Source organism: Ovis canadensis, chromosome 6 (genome assembly GCF_042477335.2).
Source record: "Ovis canadensis isolate MfBH-ARS-UI-01 breed Bighorn chromosome 6, ARS-UI_OviCan_v2, whole genome shotgun sequence".
NCBI classification, from domain to species: domain Eukaryota; kingdom Metazoa; phylum Chordata; class Mammalia; order Artiodactyla; family Bovidae; genus Ovis; species Ovis canadensis.
The window spans coordinates 127,347,523-127,368,084 of NC_091250.1; the positions used below are offsets into that span (position 1 = coordinate 127,347,523).

Consider the following 20,562-nt stretch of genomic DNA (forward strand, 5'->3'; position numbering starts at 1 on the left):
CTGAACAGGTTCCACCGTATCTCCTGTAATCATACATGTCTTTCCTTTTGAAGTTTGATTCTCAGGAAGATGAGAAATTGCTTCAAGCAACAGAGAAGTTTCGAGCTGAGTGTGCCTTGAAGTTTCCCAACCGGCAGTGCCTTACCACAGTGGTTGACGTTAGCGGGAAGACCGTCTTTGTCACTCGTTATCTCAAGCCTTTAAATCCTCCTCAGGAGCTCCTTAATGCTTACCCCAACAACCCCCAGGCAACAGCAGTAAGTATTTCATAGTGAATTAGTATCTGTACTTAAAAGGTTTTAAAATTCAGTATGTGAAAGTCGCTCAGTTGTGTCTGACGCTTTGTGACCCCATGGACTGTATGTAGCCTGCCAGGCTCCTCTGTCCATGGAATTCTCCAGGCCAGAATACTGAAATGGGTAGCCATTCTCTTCTCCAGGGGATCTTCCCAACCTAGGGATCAAACCCAGGTCTCCCACATTGCAGGCAGATCTGAGCCACTAGGGAAGCCCAAAATTCAGTATGTTACCCTCTTAATTACCATATTTCATGGTACTTAAGATAGTAACTATGTCAAGAACATTAGTGATTCATAATTAAGATTTTTTTTAGTACCACAAGGCTTACTTTCCTTACAAAAGTCTGAAGGTACCAGCAAGGATAATAACCCTTGCACCATTTGTTCAGTGAATTGATTAATTATTGAGTGCTTACTGTGGCCCTGGCATTACACTGGCTGCTGGAAAATTAACACCTGGAAGATGCTCCCCATGAGCACAGCATTGAGGACATCTCCACAAAGCACATCCCTCCCAGGCTCTTAAATGCGCATTGTTCTCCGCCTGTAAAGCACCACACATATCACAGTCTCAAATGAACAGAACTGTATGTTGAATAGGCTACTCTTTTTTTCCTTTCCAGCTTATTTATTTTATACATAAACATGTTGCATCGTCTTTTTTTTTTAACTTTTTACATTTTTTCAAATTATTAAAATATGACAATACATTTATAGGAGACTTGGAAAATACCATATAGTTCCACTATATATTACAATTATTTTTTTAAGTAGATACATTAAGATTTTTAGTTGGAGTTTCAATATCAAACTCTTAAAAATTAATAGAATGAATATATAGAGACGTAGAAGGATATAGTAGACCTGAAAAGCACAATGAACCAATTCAAGATAATTAAGATTTATGCAATTTTCACACAACAGTAGGATACAGATGCTATTCACGTTCCCATAGACTGTAAACTAGGAGACACTGGAACATATCCAGGGACATAAGACCAGGTATAAAACTTTCATGATCTAAAGGTATTAAAATCATACAAAGTCTTGAACAGGCTATTCTTAATTGAACACTGTAACTCATAACTGCTTTGGGGAGTAGACTGTAAGACAGTTAACTCCTGCTAATGAGTTATTAATACAGCAATTTAGGGACAGAGAAGGAAGGCTCTCAGAAAATCCTAGATTCAACACATAATGACAGGTAAAGAAAACAGGAAATCTGTATAGATTCAACAAGTATTTGGGTTTCCCTGGTGGCTCAGAAAATAAAGAATCCACCTGCAATTCAGGAGACCTGGGTTCGATCCTAGGTCGGGAAGATGCCCTGGAGAAGGAAACGGCTACACTCCAGTATTCTTGCCTGGAGAATCCCATGGACAGAAGAGCCTGGTAGGCTATAGCCCATGTTGCAGAGTCAGACATCACTGAGCGAATGACACTTTCTTTCAACAAGCATTGTCTTCATAGAAATAAAAAGCTGTGTGACTGAAAAATTAAGATAAGACAAAAATCCTGAAAAACATGTATACATGTCAGGACGGATTGATGAGACTATTTTAATGCCCTATATTTTCCAAGGGCAAAGATAAATGTTTTTAACTTTAGAAAGAAAGTGAAAGTGAAGTCACTCAGTCATGTCCAACTCTTTGCGACCCCATGGACTGTGGCCTACCAGGCTCATCCGTTCATGGGATTTTCCAGGCAAGAGTACTGGAGTGGGTTGCCGTTCCCTTCTCCAGGGAATCTTCCCAACCCAGGGATCGAACTCGGGTCTCCTGCATTGCAGGCAGATGCTTTACAGTCTGAGCCACCAGGAAAGCCCAACTTTAGAGTTTAAGTTAAACATTCATATTGAAATTTCTAGATTAACAACTTAAAAGAATCTTAAAAATTGGGTATAACATCTAAACTAACAGAAGATAAAATAACAAAATGGGGTAAAGAGAGTGAGGAGGGCAAAAAAAAAAAAAACACAGAAAAAGTATGAAAAATAAAAAGCACAGAATAACCCTAAGGTAGTAGAAATAGTCTAAATATTTACCAGTAATCACAATCTAAGGGAAGGGATTAAACTTCCCAGTTAAAACACAAAGACTGTAAAGCTAGATTTTTAAAACAGTTTGTAGTGGAACTTGACACACTGATTCTAATATTTATACAGCAGTGCAAAGAGCCAAAAATAGCAAAATAATCCTGCAAAGTAAGAAGAGCTCAGTGGGAAGATCTACCATGTCATATAGTCACTAAGGCAAAATCGTACTGACACACAGATAGAGAGGAAAATGGAAGAGAGTTTAAAAATCCAGAATCAGTCAGTTCAGTCGCTCAGTCGTGTCCAACTCTTTGCGACCCCATGAATCACAGCACACCAGGCCTCCCTGTCCATCAAAATCCAGAACAGAGCTACACAAATATGACCCACTCAAACCTGATGTATGACAAAGCTGGCACTGGAAATTAGTAAAGGAAAAAGTATTACATAAATTGTACTGGGATCACTGATTTTACATATGGAAAAAAAGATAAACATCAATTCCTGCTTCACACCATTCAACAGATAGACTGAGAACTTAAATATGAAAGGCATTTTTATCCATAAGACCTGACATAGGAAGATCCTTAAACAAGCCAGAAAAAAAGCACTGACTATAAAGAGAAAGAATAAATTTGACCACATTAAAACTGAGAACCTGAGTTTAACAAAAAAACAGCACAAAGGAAATGAAAAGACAAGCCACAATTGGGAGAGGATATTTACAGCTTATATAACAGACAAAAGAATAGTAACTAAAATATATTTTTTTAAAACTACAAGTCAACTTTAAAATATACAAAATACTTAAATACAAAGTCACAGAAGTGGAAACATGAAGGGCCAATAAGCATATAAAAAGATGTTTGTCCTCCTTAGAAATTACAGAAATCTGAATGGCAACCACAGCGATGCACCAGTCTTGGTTTCTAAATACCTCCGTTCTCTATCTAAATGCAAAGAGTTGGACATGACTTAGGGACTGAACAACAGCTATCTAAACAGAACCAGGACTTATTAGAGAAACCGGTGCTCAGGAAAATAAAAGACGATCCTGGAGTTAAAAAAAAAAAAACCAACAAAAAGAAAACGAGGACATTTCAAAGACACACAAGAGCCTTCTGTAAAAGGCTTTCTTCATCTGTAAAAGATGGATAGTAACATTAGTCTTCCTCGGGATGTTTGGAGAGGATTAAATGAGATACTATTAACACAACAGTTAGTTAGCACTTGTGAGGATTCATTTTGTTCACATAAATGTCTGTGATACATGAAATTTTCTTGCAAGAAATGAGGTAGAGGATCCAGCTTTCTATTTTCTTGGAAAAACAGTTACAGCTAATTTTGTTTAAACAGGAACTGGTGGCCCGATACGTGTCTCTGATTCCTTTCTTGCCCGACACCGTCTCCTTCGCTGGTGTCTGTGACCTGTGGAGCACTTCGGATGTAAGTATTCTTCCGCACAGATGTGCTGGCTTCATGGAATATCAGTAAACGGCTTGCTTAATTTTAAATTGCAACACCCATTAGTCATTATAAAAGTCTACACAGCCATCTGTCTAACAGAATAAACTAAATTCATTCTGAAGTACTTTTTTCTTCCTGGTTCAATCTACCCAAACTTCAGGAGTCACACAGAAACTAACTATTTGTGCATATATACACACACACACCTACTTCAGATGTCTTAATGCTGATTTGTGCCCCCAAAGTTTTATTCATAAAATAATCAAAATCACATGTTATGTTACATCTGAAATTGCATATTCCTTAATTTATGGGGGCTTCTTAAGGCATGTCATTATTCATTCATCAAGTATTTCTTGGTCCCCTGTCACGTCAGACACTGTACAGAGTTCAGGCTATGAGCAAAATAAACATGGCCTCTGACATCTTGGAACTCACAATCAATGTATGCTGGCTATATAAACTTTGAAATGAGTCTTCAATGGTATAAACATGTATTATCACTGGTATTCATTTGGCTTCTGGATCTCAGGTACTGTGTTGGCATAAAGTTGAACTGTGATATACAACTCCCCCTTTGAAGGATAGCTCTAAAAGGAAGAAACTGAAGTACACTTTAAATTATTTGTTCCCCAATATATTTTGGAAACACAGTGTTGACAATTTTAGAGATAAAATTTCACAACCTTAAGATATTTAAAAGAAGACATACAATGAATAGAAGAGCTGTGTGCTCTAGAGCCAGACTGGCTTTCCACTTTCCAGGTATCGCTTCATCTCTCTGTACCTCCACTTCCTCATCTGTAAAATGGGAAGATGAGAGTATGGCCTTCAAAGGTTTATTCCAGGATCCATTGAACTGACTCATGCGGTGTGCTTAAAAACCAGTGTGGCGGCTGGGATGGGAGGACAGGATGTGAACAGGCAGAGCACAGAGGATTTCCACGGCAATGAAAACACACCACATGATACGACAATGACCGATCTGTCAAACCCACAGAATGCACAACACCAAGAGGGAGCCTTGTATGTAAACTACGCTCTTTAGGTGATTCTGGTGTGTCAGTGTAGGCTTATCAGCTCTAACACGTGTCCCGCTCTGGTTGGGGATGTTGATGATGGGAGAGGATGCTGATGATGTGCGTGTGTGAGAACAAGAAAACATGGGAAATATCTGTAGCTTCTTTCCAGCGTTGCTGTGAAGCTAAAACTGCTCTAGAAAATAAAGTCTTTAAAAAGAAAGTGTTAGCACATAGAGGGCTATCATATATAAGTTCAACATGAAAACTGAACCTTTGAAATTTATCTCCCTGACCCCACCCCATAATCAATTCTAGAAATTCATGTCATTGAAATGTCAGAGAAGACATCATGTCCAGCTAAAATTGGGTGTTGTTTTTTTTTAACAATATCTTTTATCCTTTAAAATACTCATTTTAAGAGTTATACAGCCCATCTAGAGTGAAACAGCCAATGAACATAATTTTTCTTTCCTTTTGTTCAGCAATTTCTCGATCTCCTGGCAGGAGACGAAGAAGAACACGCAGTTTTACTATGCAATTACTTCCTCTCCATGGGAAAGAAGGCCTGGCTGGTGACGGGCAACGCTATTCCCGAGGTAAGACTACTAGGCTGGCTCTCTCTGAGGATGTCATTGTCTAACATGGTGCTGTTATGTTCCAGGTTATGGGCAGGACTTATTTTCATAGCAGTTCTTGGAGCTGCAAAGAAAGTAGCCCAGAGAAGCCACAGTAGAGAGAGAGAGCCTGTGATGAGACATGACAGGTTTTTCGGGGTACTTGAGCCCTATACGTTTGAGGATGTTCTGGGCAAATCTGGGCCCTTTTCCACCCATCACCCCCACCTGGCTCTGCCCTCCCGCCCGTCTTACGAAGAGTTCTGATTCCCTCAGCGATCGAGTGTTATTCATGCCGAGGAATGAAAGGATATGAAGAAGTGTGGCAGGGGTAGAGATCCTTTCATGCCTGCTTCTTCCATAAGCAGCTGCTGTTAAGCTGCCATGCGAAGCAGAACAAGGCAGATAACCACAGGGGCAAAGAAAAGAATGTTCATGCCATGTACTGGTGTCATTGTTATTTTTATTAGACCAGAAACAGAGACTGCTAAAATTTGTTTCCCCCGCCCACTGCAAATACCCCTAAATTGGGGGCAGGTTGGGGGTAATTTGAGGGTACAAATTTTAAAAAGTCACATGGATTGAAGCAACTTATCTTAAAAGTGTTTCAGAAAACAAGCTCCCAGGCTCTGGGAACCCTTGGTGATTAGACAGCACAGGCTGCTACTAGACAGGCAAGATCACAACTCAACCCTAAGGCATTCTCAGTCACTGTCTTCCAGAGAGCCTGGTACCAGGAAAAGAGTACAGGACTAGGAAGTCCCCAGGCCCGGGCTCAAGGCTCTGCCCACTCCTCACGAGCTGTGGAACTCTAAGCCAGTCGCTTCACAACTCTGAGCCTCATATAAAGAAACTTGGGGTGATAATTTCTACCCCGCCTTTCCCAGAAGCCTAGACTGGGCATCAGTGAAATCACACGCAAGAAATAAATGAAGGAACAAATGCACACTGTAAAAGGAGGGGCTAATAATACATGAGTATTCAGAAGAAAACGTTAACATCCCTCTGCAGGTTTTCACTCCCAAGCCCACCCCTCCTCGGGTCTACTCAACCATCAGGAGTTCAGAAGAATCCTTTCACAGTACTATTGGTTTATGTAGTTATAAAAGTGTATCAAACATCAATTCCTGTATTAGAAACAGGAATTTTCTAATTCTGTTTAGAATTTTCCTTCTAAACAGGAATTAGAAGTATTATTCACATATAATCAGTCTTCTGAATTCTTAAAAGGCAAACTTGCTGACTCTAAAAAGAAAACCCAGTTACTGTTTATTTCCATCAATAGTCATGCTTCAGCCAATCTTAAGATATCTTGCCATTTTCAACACCGTGGATGGCCCTAGAGGGTACTGTGCTAAGTGGAATAAGTCAGAGAAGGACAAATACTGTAATGTGGGATCTAAAAGCCAAAGTAAGTTAACAAAATAATGAAACAGAAATAGAGTCACAGATACAGCAAAAAACGCAGGTGATTGCCAGGGGCGGGGGGCGGCGGGGTGGGGGGACGGTGGCGAGGAGAGAAATATGTGAGGAGGGCTAAGTACAAACTTTCAGTTACAAAATAAATGAGTTACAGCTACTCATTATGAAATGTACAGTGTGGGAAATATAGCTAACAATTATGTAATGTCTTCATATGGCAACAGATGATAACCAGACATCACGATGATCATTTTGAAATGTACAGAAATATCAAATCATTATATTGTTTACCAGGAACTAACATAGTGTTGTAGGTCAATTATACTCCAGAACAAACAAACTCATAGAAAAGAGATCAGATCTGTGGCTACCAGAGGCAGGGGACTGGGGAGTGGGTTGGAATTAGATAAGGTAATCAAAGGGTATAAACCTCCAGTTATAAAATAAGTTCTCAGGATGCAATGTACAATATACTAAAGATAATTCACACTGCTGTACATTATAAATGAAAACTGTTAAGAGAGTAAATCTTAAGGTTCTCATCACAAGAAAAAAGTTTTTTTCTTGTTTATTTAAAGATATCTATATGAGATGATGGATGTTCACTAAACATACTGTGGTCATCATTTCATGATGTAAGTAAGTCAAGTTATGTTGTACTCCTTAGACTTACACAGCGCTGTACGCCAATTATATCAATAAAATTGAAAATATATGTATCCCATTTAACTTTTAAAAACAAGATACACAAGTTCAGTAACATGACCGCTATTCCTGTTTGGTCACCACACTGAAGTAGTTGCAGGTGCAAGAATTATGCAAGAGTAAACTTTTGATTTTATTAATTCAACATAATCTAGAACTTCAAACTAATTTTCACCATTAGTCATGGGGTTTAGGAATTAGATGTCCAACTAAAATAATGACCTGTCTGTACAAACTCCTCTTGGCCCTAATTGCATAATTAATTGGAAACTAGTTTAATGGCTGTTTTCTTTCAGGGTCCAACCGCCTATGTGCTAACTCAGGAACAAAGTCACTATTTAATATGGAACCCCTGCAATGGACATTTTTATGGGCAATTTGATACTTTCTGCCCCTTAAAAAGTGTGAGCTGTTTAATAGGTCCTGATAATGTAAGTATTACCATTTCCTCTGATATATGGTTGGTTGACTATTTTTTTTAACTGACCTATTAATTTTAATAATATTTTGGGGCCAGAAAATTTATATATATATATATATGTGTGTGTGTGTGTGTATGTATATATATATATATATATATATATATATATATATATATATATATATATATATAATTGTTGCTGTTCAGTCGCTAAGTCACTTCCGACTCTTTGCAACCCCATGTACTACAGCACGTCAGGCTCCTCTGTCCTCCACTATCTCCTGGACTTTGCTCAAGTTCATGTTCATTGAGTTGTACTGGACCTGGTGGCTCAGACAGTAAAGAATCAGCCTGCAATGTAGGAGATTCAGTTTCGATCTCTGGGTCAGGGAGATGCCCTGGAGAAAGGCACAGCAAACCACTCCAGTATTCTTGCCTGGAGAATTCCATGGAGTGAGGAGTCTGGCAAGCTACAGTCCATGGGGTTGCAGAGTCAGATGTGACTGAAAAACTATCACTTTTACTTTTCACACTCAATTAATTATTGAGTTGGTACTGGTAATTAAAGATAGTGTCAAGCAAAGGTACTCTATAAGGCACTGGTTAAAAACATGAGTTATTAGATCTCACTGCCTGAGTTTAAACTCCAATGTCAATGTTTACCAGTTGTGTATGCTTAGGAAAGTTTCTTAATCTTAAACAGCATCAGTTTCTTCCCCGGTTAAATGAAGGTATTTGCTAGTAACTACAGAGCAGTTGTGAGAAGTAAATGAGATAATCAATACAAAGCAGCTAACACACAGTAGCAACCCCGTGTTGGCTCCTGTGACTGTTGTTATAATCATCTACCTTAGGAATCTCTGAACTCAACCTGTCAGAAGAATCATTCGAACAGGTAGCCCCAATATATGTATTCTTATTTGTAAATTATATACTTACTTATGTATCGATACATTATTTACATTACACACAGGAGACATAGCTTTCTTAAAGAGAGATAATTAGAGGGTCTAATATTTCTTCCCGGGTCACTGTGATGTGCATCCTACTGTGAAGACTTCTGGTCTACGGGTTACTACCAGAATTAGAGATAAGATACACTGAACACCCGGCGAAGTACCTGTCTGCCATAGGGATTCAGCAAACGGTAACTATTAACCACAAGTGTGAAAAGAGAAGTGCAGCATCCCGTGTGCATGGTACTATTTTTAATTAAAAGCACTGGGATAATCACAGATGATCTGCTAAGCTCCATTTACATGTAGAGAAGCACGTTAAGGTCGTATTAGTAGGCAGGCAGAGTCAGTGGGTACTGGAAAAGCCTTCGAAGAATTCCATTCTCTGTCAGAATTATTAGCTCTCAAAACAATTACCATATGGCTGGCCAATTCACATAAAGCCCAAGTGCTGTGAGCAAGAAAGAAGCCCTTCCTCCTCTTCAGGCAAGACGGACAGCAGTGGCTCAGGGTGCCGGCAGTGGCTCAGGGTGCCAGCAGTGGCTCAGGGTGCCAGCAATGGCTCAGGGTGCCGGCAGTGGCTGGGAGGGAACCTGCTTGAAGGCTCAGTCACCTTCCAGAGAGGACCTGCCCGAGGTTCACTCTCTGGGTCTGGCCCTCTGAACCTCAGCTGCCTCTGCTCCACCACCTCCTTAGAGACTCCAGGCTTTCTCCTTCACTCTTTTGCCAAGAAGTCAGGCCCTTCCATCCATGTTTGTGTTTCCACTCCTGCTCCAACACTTGCCTCTGTAAGTTTTCGCTATCATTCTCTATCGATAGGCTTCTCCCAACCCAGCTATACCCTGAACTACCACTGCCCCTCCTTCTCTTCCTTCCAAAATCCTTTAAATTCTATTTACATGCCTGGCTTCCACTTTCTCAGACTTTATTGCTGTTGTTAAGTTGCCCAGTCGTGTCCAACTCTTTGCAACCCCATGGACTGCAGCACACCAGACCTCTCTGTCCATCACCAACTCCCGGAGTTTGCCCAAGTTCATGTCCATTGCATCAGTGATGCCATCCAGCCATCTCATCCCTGATGCCCTTTTCTCCTTCTCAGACTTTAATCCTCTATAATCTAGTCCTCTTCCCTGATCAGCCTACAGAAATAAACTCTGAGAAGTACCACTGTCTTGCTAACGGATAAATAAACCCAATGGTTTATTCTCCTCACTCACTTCTCCTTTTCTGTGGTACATGACACAACTAATCACTTCTTCATGAAAAAAAAAAAAAAAAAAAACCACTTGCCCATCCTTGGTTTACTAGTAAAGGACTGTTGGTTTTCATTTCTCTGCAATAGCTTCTCAGGTTTCTGCCACTAACTTTTCTTTCCACACTTTGAAAGTAGATTTTCCTGAAAATTCTATACTTAGATTTCTTGCAGAACCACACTTATTATTAATTATAGCTCTATCTAGTTTATCCTGGCCAAAAAAAAAAAAAACTCATAATTCCATCACTAGCCCAGGAATCTTTGGAACCTGAATTTTCAACTGTTTTCTAGACAGTGAGGTGCTGATCAAAATCTCAAACTCAGGACATCCATAACTCAAATCGTTTTTCCTTTCTCTCTGAAAACAGCCACTCCTCCTGGCCCTCCCACTTCTACAGAGGTCAGGCACTCAGATTCAAACCCCATAACTGTCCTTGAGTTTCCCCCTCCCCTACTTCCTCTTCAATCCTATTAACAGATATTAGTACCAAATGATACAGATACCACCCCTTCTGTTTTCCAGGTCATGTCATTATTATTTCATCCTGCATTACTATAAATAATCAACTAAATAACCTGTCTCCAGTTCACTCCATCGTTTGGTCCACTGATGCCTGGTTATTTCCGAATGTTCAGCTTTCCTCATGCGATGGCTCAGAAAGTACTGAAGGCACCTCACTGTATATAAATTTAAGAATAAACGTCTCACCCTGGATTCTAATCTGACTTCAGCTCTCTTCGCGGTGCTATTTCTGACTGCTTTTCTGCACATTCCCTACCCTACAGCCAGACTGTAGTTCTTAAAAACCTTGCCTTCTTAAAACTACTTGCCCCATCCCTGTCTCATCTCCAAAGCAAATAATATTCCTGTTAAAACAGAAGGTAGATTTTCATCCCTCTGCTTATAATTCTCCAGTGACTTCTTGGCTCACTCCAGAGTCAGAGCCTCGGTCTTTACAATGGCCCCGAGGCTTCCACGACCTGACACCTGCCTGGCCCCATCTTCACTGATCCGGTTCTTGCTTCTGCGTGCTCACTCCTCTGAAGTTACTTTGTTTCTCTTTGCTGTCCCTCAAATGCTCTTTGCGTTTGCTATTTCCTCGGCACGGATGACCCTTTCCCTTACCAGACAGCTTCATTAATCCTCCCCTCACTTCATGCTCTCTCCAGTGAAAACATCCGTGTGTGTGTGTGTGTGTGTGTGTGTGTGTGTGTGTAGTCAGTTATGTCTGACTCTGCGACCCTGTCCAGGGATTCTCCAGGCAAGAATACTGGAGCGGGTTGCCATTCCTGCCTAGCCTCCAACCTCACCTCCTACTGCATAGCTTTCTCTATAACCCGTGTAAGTTTAACTATTGCCACAACAAAACACTAAAAACTCATTCCCAAACTAAACGGCTTCAGACAATTATTCTCATGGACCTGAGTCAGCCAGGATGGTTCTGCTGACAAGGCTGGGAGTACCCTGCTTCATGCATTTTTATTCTGGGGCTTGGGGAAATGACAGTTGGCAGGGGCACCAGAGGGCAAGCAGGAACATGCAGAGCCTCTTCAGGGGCTGGGACACAGAATAGTGACACTGCTATCCCTCTCTACTTAGCAGAAGTCAAGAGCCAAGGAAATACATTTCTAATTTCTACCCTTTTAGTGGAGGGCTTCCCGGGTGGCTCAGCGGTAAAGAATCCACCTGCTAATGCAGGAGATGCTGGTTCAGCCCCTTGGTCAGAAAGATCCCCTGGAGAAGGAAATGGAAACCCACTCAAGAATTCTTGCCTGGAGAATCCCATGGACAGAGGTAGGTACCTTGACGGCTACAGTCCATGGGGTCGCAGAAGAGTCGGGCACAACTTAGTGACTAAACAACTGCCAGGTAACAGGGCAAAGGCTGTGGGTAGAGGCAGGGGTGCAGAACTGGGCCAGTGATACCCTCTCCCACGTCATGTATCGTCTGCTATCCCATGTATCTGTTTGTCTGCACTGTCTTCTCATTAGCTACTACCTGCCGGTAGAAACTCTGTTTCATTTACAACTTTATCCACAACTGTATTAGAACTGAGCCTAGATATAAGACACTTGACGATTATGTTGAATGGGACAAATTCACCACTCAGGCGCACAGTTACAGGTAGGTAGTCATGCCTATCATATGCCAACCAGGAGCTGTGCCAGACGCTAGTGACACAGTGGTGAATACGGCACAGGACAGAAGTCTTCAGGGAAACATCTCAGTCTAGTGAGACAAACAACGATAAATACGAACAGTAGTAATAAAATAGCTAACAGCTCCTGAGGACTTAGTATGTACCAGGCATTGTTCTAAAGAGACGTAAATAAACTAACTCGCTTAATCTTATGAGGTAAGTACTCTTATCCCACTTTTATAGAGGAGGTGAGTCTCTAATCATAGGAACTACCTTATCTCAGCAATCTGCATTCAATAGTAAGGTGCACCTCGACTGCTGCTGCTGCTGCTAAGTCGCTTCAGTCGTGTCCAACTCTGTGCGACCCCATAGACGGCAGCCCACCAGGCTCCCCCGTCCCTGGGATTCTCCAGGCAAGAACACTGGAGTGGGTTGCCATTTCCTTCTCCAATGCATTAAAGTGAAGTCGCTCAGTCGTGTCTGACTCTTAGCGACCCCATGGACTGCAGCCTACCAATCTCCTCCGTCCATGGGATTTTCCAGGCAAGAGTACTGGAGTGGGGGGCCATTGCCTTCTTCCGCACCTCGACTACAGGTATACAAAAATGTAAATAAGTGGCCCATGGCAACTGCGTGATGCCACTGACTGTAAAATGCTTGTCGGTGTTAAGAATCAAAACATGACAAAAAATGGGCAGTGTGTCGTCTTGCTGTCTCTCTGCTGCCTCTCTTGAAACACTCACACATGTATACACATACACCTGCCATATACACTAATGTAGTCTTGTCTTTTTTAGATTTGGTTTAATATTCAACAGTATGATTCCCCACTACGGATAAATTTTGATGTCACCAAGCCCAAGCTATGGAAATCTTTCTTTTCAAGAAGTCTTCCATATCCTGGCCTTTCCAGTGTTCAGGTATGTATGTATTTTTATTAACAATTAAATGTAGACAGACAGGTCTTCCCTGGTGGTTCAGATGGTAAAGAACCTGCCAGCAATGGAGGAGATGTGGGTTCGATCCCTGGTTTGGGAAGATCCCCTGGAGAAGGAAATAGCAATCCTCTCCAGTGTTCTTGCCTGGGGAATCCCACGGACAGAGGAGCCTGGTGGGCTACAGTCCATGGGGCTGCAAAAGAATCAGACACGACTGAACAACTAATACTTTCACTTTCAAATGCAGACAAAGAAAGGGAGGAATCTGACACCGTTATACTGGGTAGCCAGATATTTTTTGATCCTTAATTCCACTCCTAGGTATTTAGTCTAGGATAATACTTCATTTTCAAACTTAGTTAAGCCCAATTCCCAATAAGAAACAGACCATCATATGATGAACCACTATACACATACATAAAAGAATAAATTTGATAGAGTCCTGAGATCTAAAAAAGTGCCACAAAATATATTTCATTTAATTTTTCAGATGCTGGTCCCAATTCACTAAATTAATTTCTTCACGTTTCATGCTGAAACATGAAATCAAAGTTCAGGGCATGATCCAGGAGGGACTCATTAATTTAGAGGGTCCTGGACATTATTAGATTATAAATAGTAAGCCTGAGATGTATTACTAAAACTTTAAATTTGATCGCTATAGTTATATACGAACTGTGTAATATAAAATGTATTCTTTGCTGTGGATCAAATCTTTCCAAAAGACGTTTTAAGAAAAATCACTGTAGAGAAATTCTTCATGGATACAAGGTAACGTAAAAGTTTTCATAGGAGAATTGTTTGCAGAAGCCTAAGGAATGGCACTGGAGAAGGCAACGGCCACCCACTCCAGTGTTCTTGCCTGTAGAATCCCAGGGACAGGGGAGCCTGGTGGCCTGCCATCTATGGGGTCGCACAGAGTCGGGTACGACTGAAGCGACTTAGCAGCAGCAGCAGCAAGGACTGGAAGGACAGAAGGGGTAAATTATGGTATATATAGTGGAATATGTAATAGTAGTTACATGAATGAATCAATATTTATGAATCTTAGTTAAGCACACTGAAAATACCTATTTGCTATCCTCTCTAAATATGTTAAAGGGGAAAATTATATGTTCACAGGATAAAATTACTAAAGTTTAGAAAAGTGAAAAGCAACACAGTATACTGTTTAGGGATATGAATATCTGTAGTTAAATCATGAACACATTTCACTAATTTGCCTGTCTCCACTGACTATAACGTAAACACCACAAGAGCAGGGATTCTGTTCATATGGGCTACATCCTCTTCACCTGTTTAAGTGCCTGACACACAGAAGGTCTTCAATACATGTTGAATGAAGAGTGCTGAAAAAGCAAATTCAGATTGTGGTTACTTCTGTGAGAGAAAGGGTAATAAAACTGAGAAAGAACTACGCAGCACTGGAATTTATTTGTGATGCTTTACTTAAAAGTAGAGCTTAGGTGCACTGGCATCTGGGATATTATCCTAACTCAATGAAGAGTTCATAATTTTAAAAAAATTTAGAGAAGGATGTACAGCTACTAAAATAAACTGTAACTGATTCCTAAAAAATTTCTCAACTGTTTTTTTTTTTTCTTTTATAGCCGGAAGAGCTTATTTACCAGCGCACAGACCAGGTGGCTGCAGCTGAACTGCAAGACAGGTCACATGATAACCCATAAATCCACATGCAGTCTGTCACTAGGAGTGTTACTATCAAATGAAACAGTTCTCATCCTGGATCAGTGTGAACAGCAATTAAACTTTAATTCGTGTTTACAAAGTTCCGATGTGGTCTCTAAATCCCAAGGCTCTGGCATCAGCATGGTGTGAGCCACAGGGCAGTGAAGTCCAGCACTGATAGGTAGTTCTCCAGAAACTTCCCCCCCGATTAGAGTTCAACAGCATGCCACGCATGGGTACCGTGCAGCAATCTCACAATCCTTGGCTTAAATAGGCCCATTTTGTTCCATCAGTGGTTCAGTGAACTTCAGCTACTTTCTAAACCTAGCACATGGGATTAGTAGATGATTAGTAAGAGCCTGTTTGAGGCCCATAATGCTTATCATGAACCCTGTTTTCCCAGTTTCACAAGGCTCAGAGAGGTCTGCGTACTTGTCAGGTGTTTAAGGGGCTACTGAGCCCAGCCAGACCTTTCTAGTTCCAAAGCCTGTGTGTCCTTTCTGCTGTCTCAGGCCACGGGAAGAGGTGCATGTCAAACTGTGCAGGATCACAGTGAGCCTTTTATGGTGTTATTACTAAAAAACATCAATTTACTCTCAACTCCAAATTTAAAATAAAGTTGTGAGGTCCTGAGAACAACTAATTCCTGAAAAAAAAAAATCCTGTTTCTTCTAAAAGTTTCAAAATGCTATTTTTTTGTACTTCTGTTTACAAGGGAAAAGTCAAGTCACCCCAAAAAATGGAGCCTATTTTTTTTATAAACAGGATTGAAAAAATACTAAAAGAAAAAATCATGGACTGGCGGCCGCGCCACCTGACTCGGTGGAACAGATACTGCACCTCCACGCTGCGTCACTTCTTGCCTCTCTTAGAAAGGAACCAAGAAGACGTGGAGGACGACCACAGAGCAGAACTGCTCAAACAGCTGGGAGACTACAGGGTAAGCAGTCCATTTCGAATTGGAAAGTGCTTGGTACAATGGGCTTTGGAATCAAAACGCCTAGATTACTTCCCAAACTATTCAGATGAAGCAGCAGAGATTAAAAACTGTGAATAGAAGTTCCAAGCTCAGGAATGAACCCACCATTAAATAGCAGAATGTCTCTCTAAAACGGAAATATCACCATTTGTTTGGTAGGAGGATCCTATGAAAAATATCTTTTATAAAATCACAAGAGTATTACATAAAACAAAAATGTCTGGCTAAATCATGTTAGACTCAACTGAGCATAAAGGTGAAGCCAACCATTCTTGAGCAGACTTTAAGGATATGACTTTATCCTGATTGCTTTTCGTTGCTAAGAAAAATTCTCCTTCCTAGGCAACAGATATTCTCTGCTGTCAGCTGCGCTGAGTTCATACCCTATAGCTGGATACCAAAACCTAGAAAGCAGTGGCAAACTGAAACAGTAAGCCTCATTGGTCAACAGTATGAAGCCAAGCTGGACATTTTTAAAGCTATTTCATTTTACTTCTGGCTGCACTGGGTCTTTGTTGCTGCACACGAGCTTTCTCTAGTTGCAGCAAGGGCCACTCTAGCTGTGACGCGTGGACGTCTCACCGCGGTGGTTTCTCTGGTTGCAGAGCACAGGCTCTAGGCGCGTGGGCTGAGTAGCGGTGGTGCACAGGCTTAGCTCCCCACAGTATGTGGGGTCCTCCCGGACCAGGGACCAAACCCACGTCCTCTGCATTGGCAGGCGGATTCTTAACCACGGGACCACCAGGAAGGTCCCAAGTTGGACATTTAATTCTATTCAGTGACTAAAACTTACCCTTTAACTTCTAAGGCTAGGTTTCAGCTGTGATGCTTTCAAGTAACAGAAAACTTCTTATTTCAAACAAGCATGAGCATTAACAACCTATAGACTTATTAGGGTAAATTTTAGGGGTAAGTAGCTATTGGGGCCATACCAATGTCTGCACGTCTTCCCTCTCTGCCCTCCTCCATGTGATGGCATCGTCCACAGACTGGTTTTCCTCATGGGAGCACAGGAATAGTTCCTGGTAGCACTCATATATGGACACACATGGGCTGGAACTGGGCTGGAATAGTTCCTGGTACGACTCACAAAGGGACACACATTGCTCCAAGCAGCAGAGAACATCTGTATGCCAGTATTCCTTACAAGTTTCCTAGATTACATACCCTCTTTCCTGTAGATCAACACTGAGGCCAGGAAGAATGTGTTAATCTACCCTAGGGTCCTGGTACTGCATGGGTTTCTTTCTATGCAAACTCGGGGCTATGATAAGGAGGAAGGGAACAGTGGAGGGTGGCTAGGTGATTAACAGGTATCTTAAACATCAAGTCAGTATGTTAGCAGTTAAAACACTTAGCCTCTCTCTATTTTCTATAATGTTAATATATAGCTGAATAGAAAAACAAAGCTAAATAAATGACTTTAAGACCCAAAAGGAAGACTTCCTACTTAGAACTGCACATACTTAATTAGGGGGAAAATACAGTGAAAACTTCACGTTCAGTAATGATTAAAATGTTGGTTGTTTTGTTTTCCTGCAGTTCTCTGGATTCCCCCTTCACATGCCATACTCCGAGGTGAAGCCTTTGATTGAAGCTGTGTACAGCACTGGAGTACATAATATTGACGCTCCTAATGTTGAATTTGCTTTAGCTGTGTATGTCCACCCATACCCCAAAAATGTTTTGTCTGTCTGGATCTATGTTGCCTCCCTTATACGAAACAGATAATACTTCCCTGTATGTTTTATATCATGTAAAATTTATAATTAAGATATGAGAATATTTTTTAAGTGCTCTTGATCTGTCAGAGGAAAGAAAATACTTGCAAACAATGAAATAAAATTATCATGATTTTCAAAGTGTGCAAATTTTATTTAGTAGTCTGCCTTGTCTCTGCCACTCTGACCCTAAATTCAACTGTGGCAAGTCAGAGTTCCTATGACTTTTATAGCTCTATGCTTTTGCACTTGGTTCACCTTCTACTGAGAATGATCTTCTTCTTTGCCAGTAAAATATCCTGTGCTCTTAGATAGAAAGAATTAATATTGTTAAAATAGCCATATTACTCAAAGCAATCTATAGATTTAAGGTGCTGACTATCAAATTACCCTTAACATTTTTCACAGAACTGGAACAAATAATCCTAAAATTTATATGCAACCTCAAAAGACCCAGGATTGCCGAAGTAATCCTGAGGACAAAAACAAAGCGGGAGTAGCAGCCCTCCCAGACTTCAGACAACACTGTAAAGCTACAGTAGTCAAAACAGCATGGTACCGGCAGAAAAACACACATACAGATCAACAGAACACAACAGAGCCCAGAAATAAACCCACACACCTATGGACACCTGATCTTCAACAAAGAAGGCAAGGATACACAATGGAGAAAGGCAATCCCTTCAGCAAGTGGTGCTGGGAAAGCTGGTTAGCATCACGGAAGTCAATGAATTTTACACACATACTCGCACCATGAACAAAAATAAACTCAAAATGGCTTAAAGACTCAATCTAAGACATGCCACCATAAAACTCCTGGAAGAAAACAAGGTAAAACATTCTCTGATTTAAATCATAGCAATTTTTTCTTAGATCAGTCGCCCAACACAAAAGAAATAAAAAACAAACAAATGGGACCTAATCAAACTTATGAGATTTTGCACAACGAAGGAAACCATTAACAAAACAAAAAGACAACCTATGGACTGGAAGAAAACATTTCCAAATGGCGTAAACAACAAGGGCTTAATTTCTAAAATCTACAAAATAGCTCATACAGCTCAGTATCAAAAAACCAATCTAATCAAACAGTGGGCAGAAGACCTAAGTAAGACATTTCTTCAAAGAAGACATAACAGATGACAAACAGGCACATGATGAGATGCTCAGTATCTCTGCTTGTAAGAGAAAATGTAAATCAAAATTACAACGAGGGATCACCTCACACAGTCAGAATGACCATCATCAAAAAGCCTATAAATTAATGCTGGAGAGGGTGTGGAGAATATGGAACCCTCCTACACTGTGAGATATAAACTGGTGAAGCTACTATAGAGGTTCTTTAAAAAAAAATAAAAGTAAAGTTATCATATGATCCAGCAATTCCCAGAAGAGATGAAGACTCTAACTTGAAAAGATACATGCCCACTTATGTTCACAGCAGCACTATTCACACTAGCCCCGACATGGCAATGTCCACCAACATATGAATGGATAAAAAAGATGTGGTACACGCATACAATGGAATATTAGTCATTAAAAAAGGATGAAATGTTGCCATTTGTGGCAACATGGATGAACCTTGAGATTATCGTATTAAGTCAAACAAAGACAAATATCATACCACTTATATGTAGCATCTAAAAAATAAAACAAATGAACTTATTTACAAAGCAGAAACAGACTCAAAGACACAGAAACCAAACTTATGATTACAAAAGGGGAAGGGAAGGATAAATTAGGAATACAAGATTAACAGATACACCCTACTACATATAAAACAGATGAAGAACAAAGACCTACTGTACAGCACCAAGAACTATATTATCTTGTAAAAACCTAAAATATACTATTTATCTGAAATTAACAATACCGTAAATCAATTTTACCTCAATTTAAGAAAAAGAGGTATCCAGGGAGGGTAATTAGGTTATAGAGCACTCAGGATAGAGCCTTCAAGTTGGGATTTAGTGCTCTAAGAACAGACAGTTTACTTCACCTCTACACCACACATGGATAAAATGAGATGTCTATCAACAAACCAGAAAGAGACCCCATGAGACATGAGATCTGCCAAAATCTTGACTCTGGACTTCCCAGCCTCTAGAAATGTCAGGAATATATGTTATTTAAGCCACCCAGATTATGGCATTCTGTTTTAACAGCCCAAATCAACTAAGCAAAAGTCAGGTAACATTAAAAGAAACTAAATATACGTACTGACATGTAAAGTGGTACACAAAAGAGAAAACGTAAAACAGGATCCTCAACAGCAGCACTACTGACTTTGCTTTCTTCTATGAAATCTTTCTTCTATGCTTTCCTCTCTGCAATCACCCTGTTTTTTCAGTCTTTTAAAGGTTAAAACGTTGAAACTTTCAACAGCTAAGTCAAATCTCTCTCTTGGCAAATGTCACATTGCACTTGAAAATATGTGGGTTATTTTCAACTATCTTTTGATACTGATTTCTAAAGTGAGAAGACTCCCTTATGAATTCAATACCTTTAGACCATGAAATTTTTGCTCCTTGTTTTCATCCCTAGATATGTTCCAGGGTCTCCTGGTTTATAGTCTATGGGAACTTGAATAGAATCTGTATCCTGCTGTTGTGTGAAAACTGTTTAAATCTTAATTATGTTGAATTGTGTTCATAGTGCTTTTCAGGTCTACCATATCCTTGTACCTTTATATCAAATCATTCTATTCATTTTGGGGAGTTTGATACTGAAAATCCAACTAAAAATCTTAATTTATCTACTTTAAAAAATAATTGTTACAGTGGACCTATATGCAATTTTGTCCCATATTTTCCAGCTCAGTTCAGTCACTCAGTCACGTCCAACTCTTTGTGACCCCATGAACTGCAGCACACCAGGCCTCCTCGTCCATCACCAACTC

General features: G+C 40.4%; 1 protein-coding gene across 5 annotated transcripts in view; it reads left to right on the forward strand.

Moving 5' to 3' along the window:
- The window catches only part of CC2D2A (coiled-coil and C2 domain containing 2A), a 132,530-nt gene extending 114,726 nt beyond the window's left edge, over nucleotides 1–17,804 (forward strand). For all 5 annotated transcript variants that reach the window (XM_069594719.1, XM_069594722.1, XM_069594720.1 and 2 more), the window contains 8 exons: nucleotides 54–257; nucleotides 3,690–3,779; nucleotides 5,305–5,418; nucleotides 7,860–7,994; nucleotides 13,134–13,256; nucleotides 14,885–14,943; nucleotides 15,729–15,903; nucleotides 17,485–17,804. In XM_069594719.1, the coding sequence (XP_069450820.1) occupies nucleotides 54–257; nucleotides 3,690–3,779; nucleotides 5,305–5,418; nucleotides 7,860–7,994; nucleotides 13,134–13,256; nucleotides 14,885–14,943; nucleotides 15,729–15,903; nucleotides 17,485–17,673 (1,089 nt within the window). In that variant the 3' untranslated portion in view covers nucleotides 17,674–17,804. The remainder of the gene's footprint in view (nucleotides 1–53; nucleotides 258–3,689; nucleotides 3,780–5,304; nucleotides 5,419–7,859; nucleotides 7,995–13,133; nucleotides 13,257–14,884; nucleotides 14,944–15,728; nucleotides 15,904–17,484) is intronic.
- Nucleotides 17,805–20,562: the final 2,758 nt, after the last annotated feature.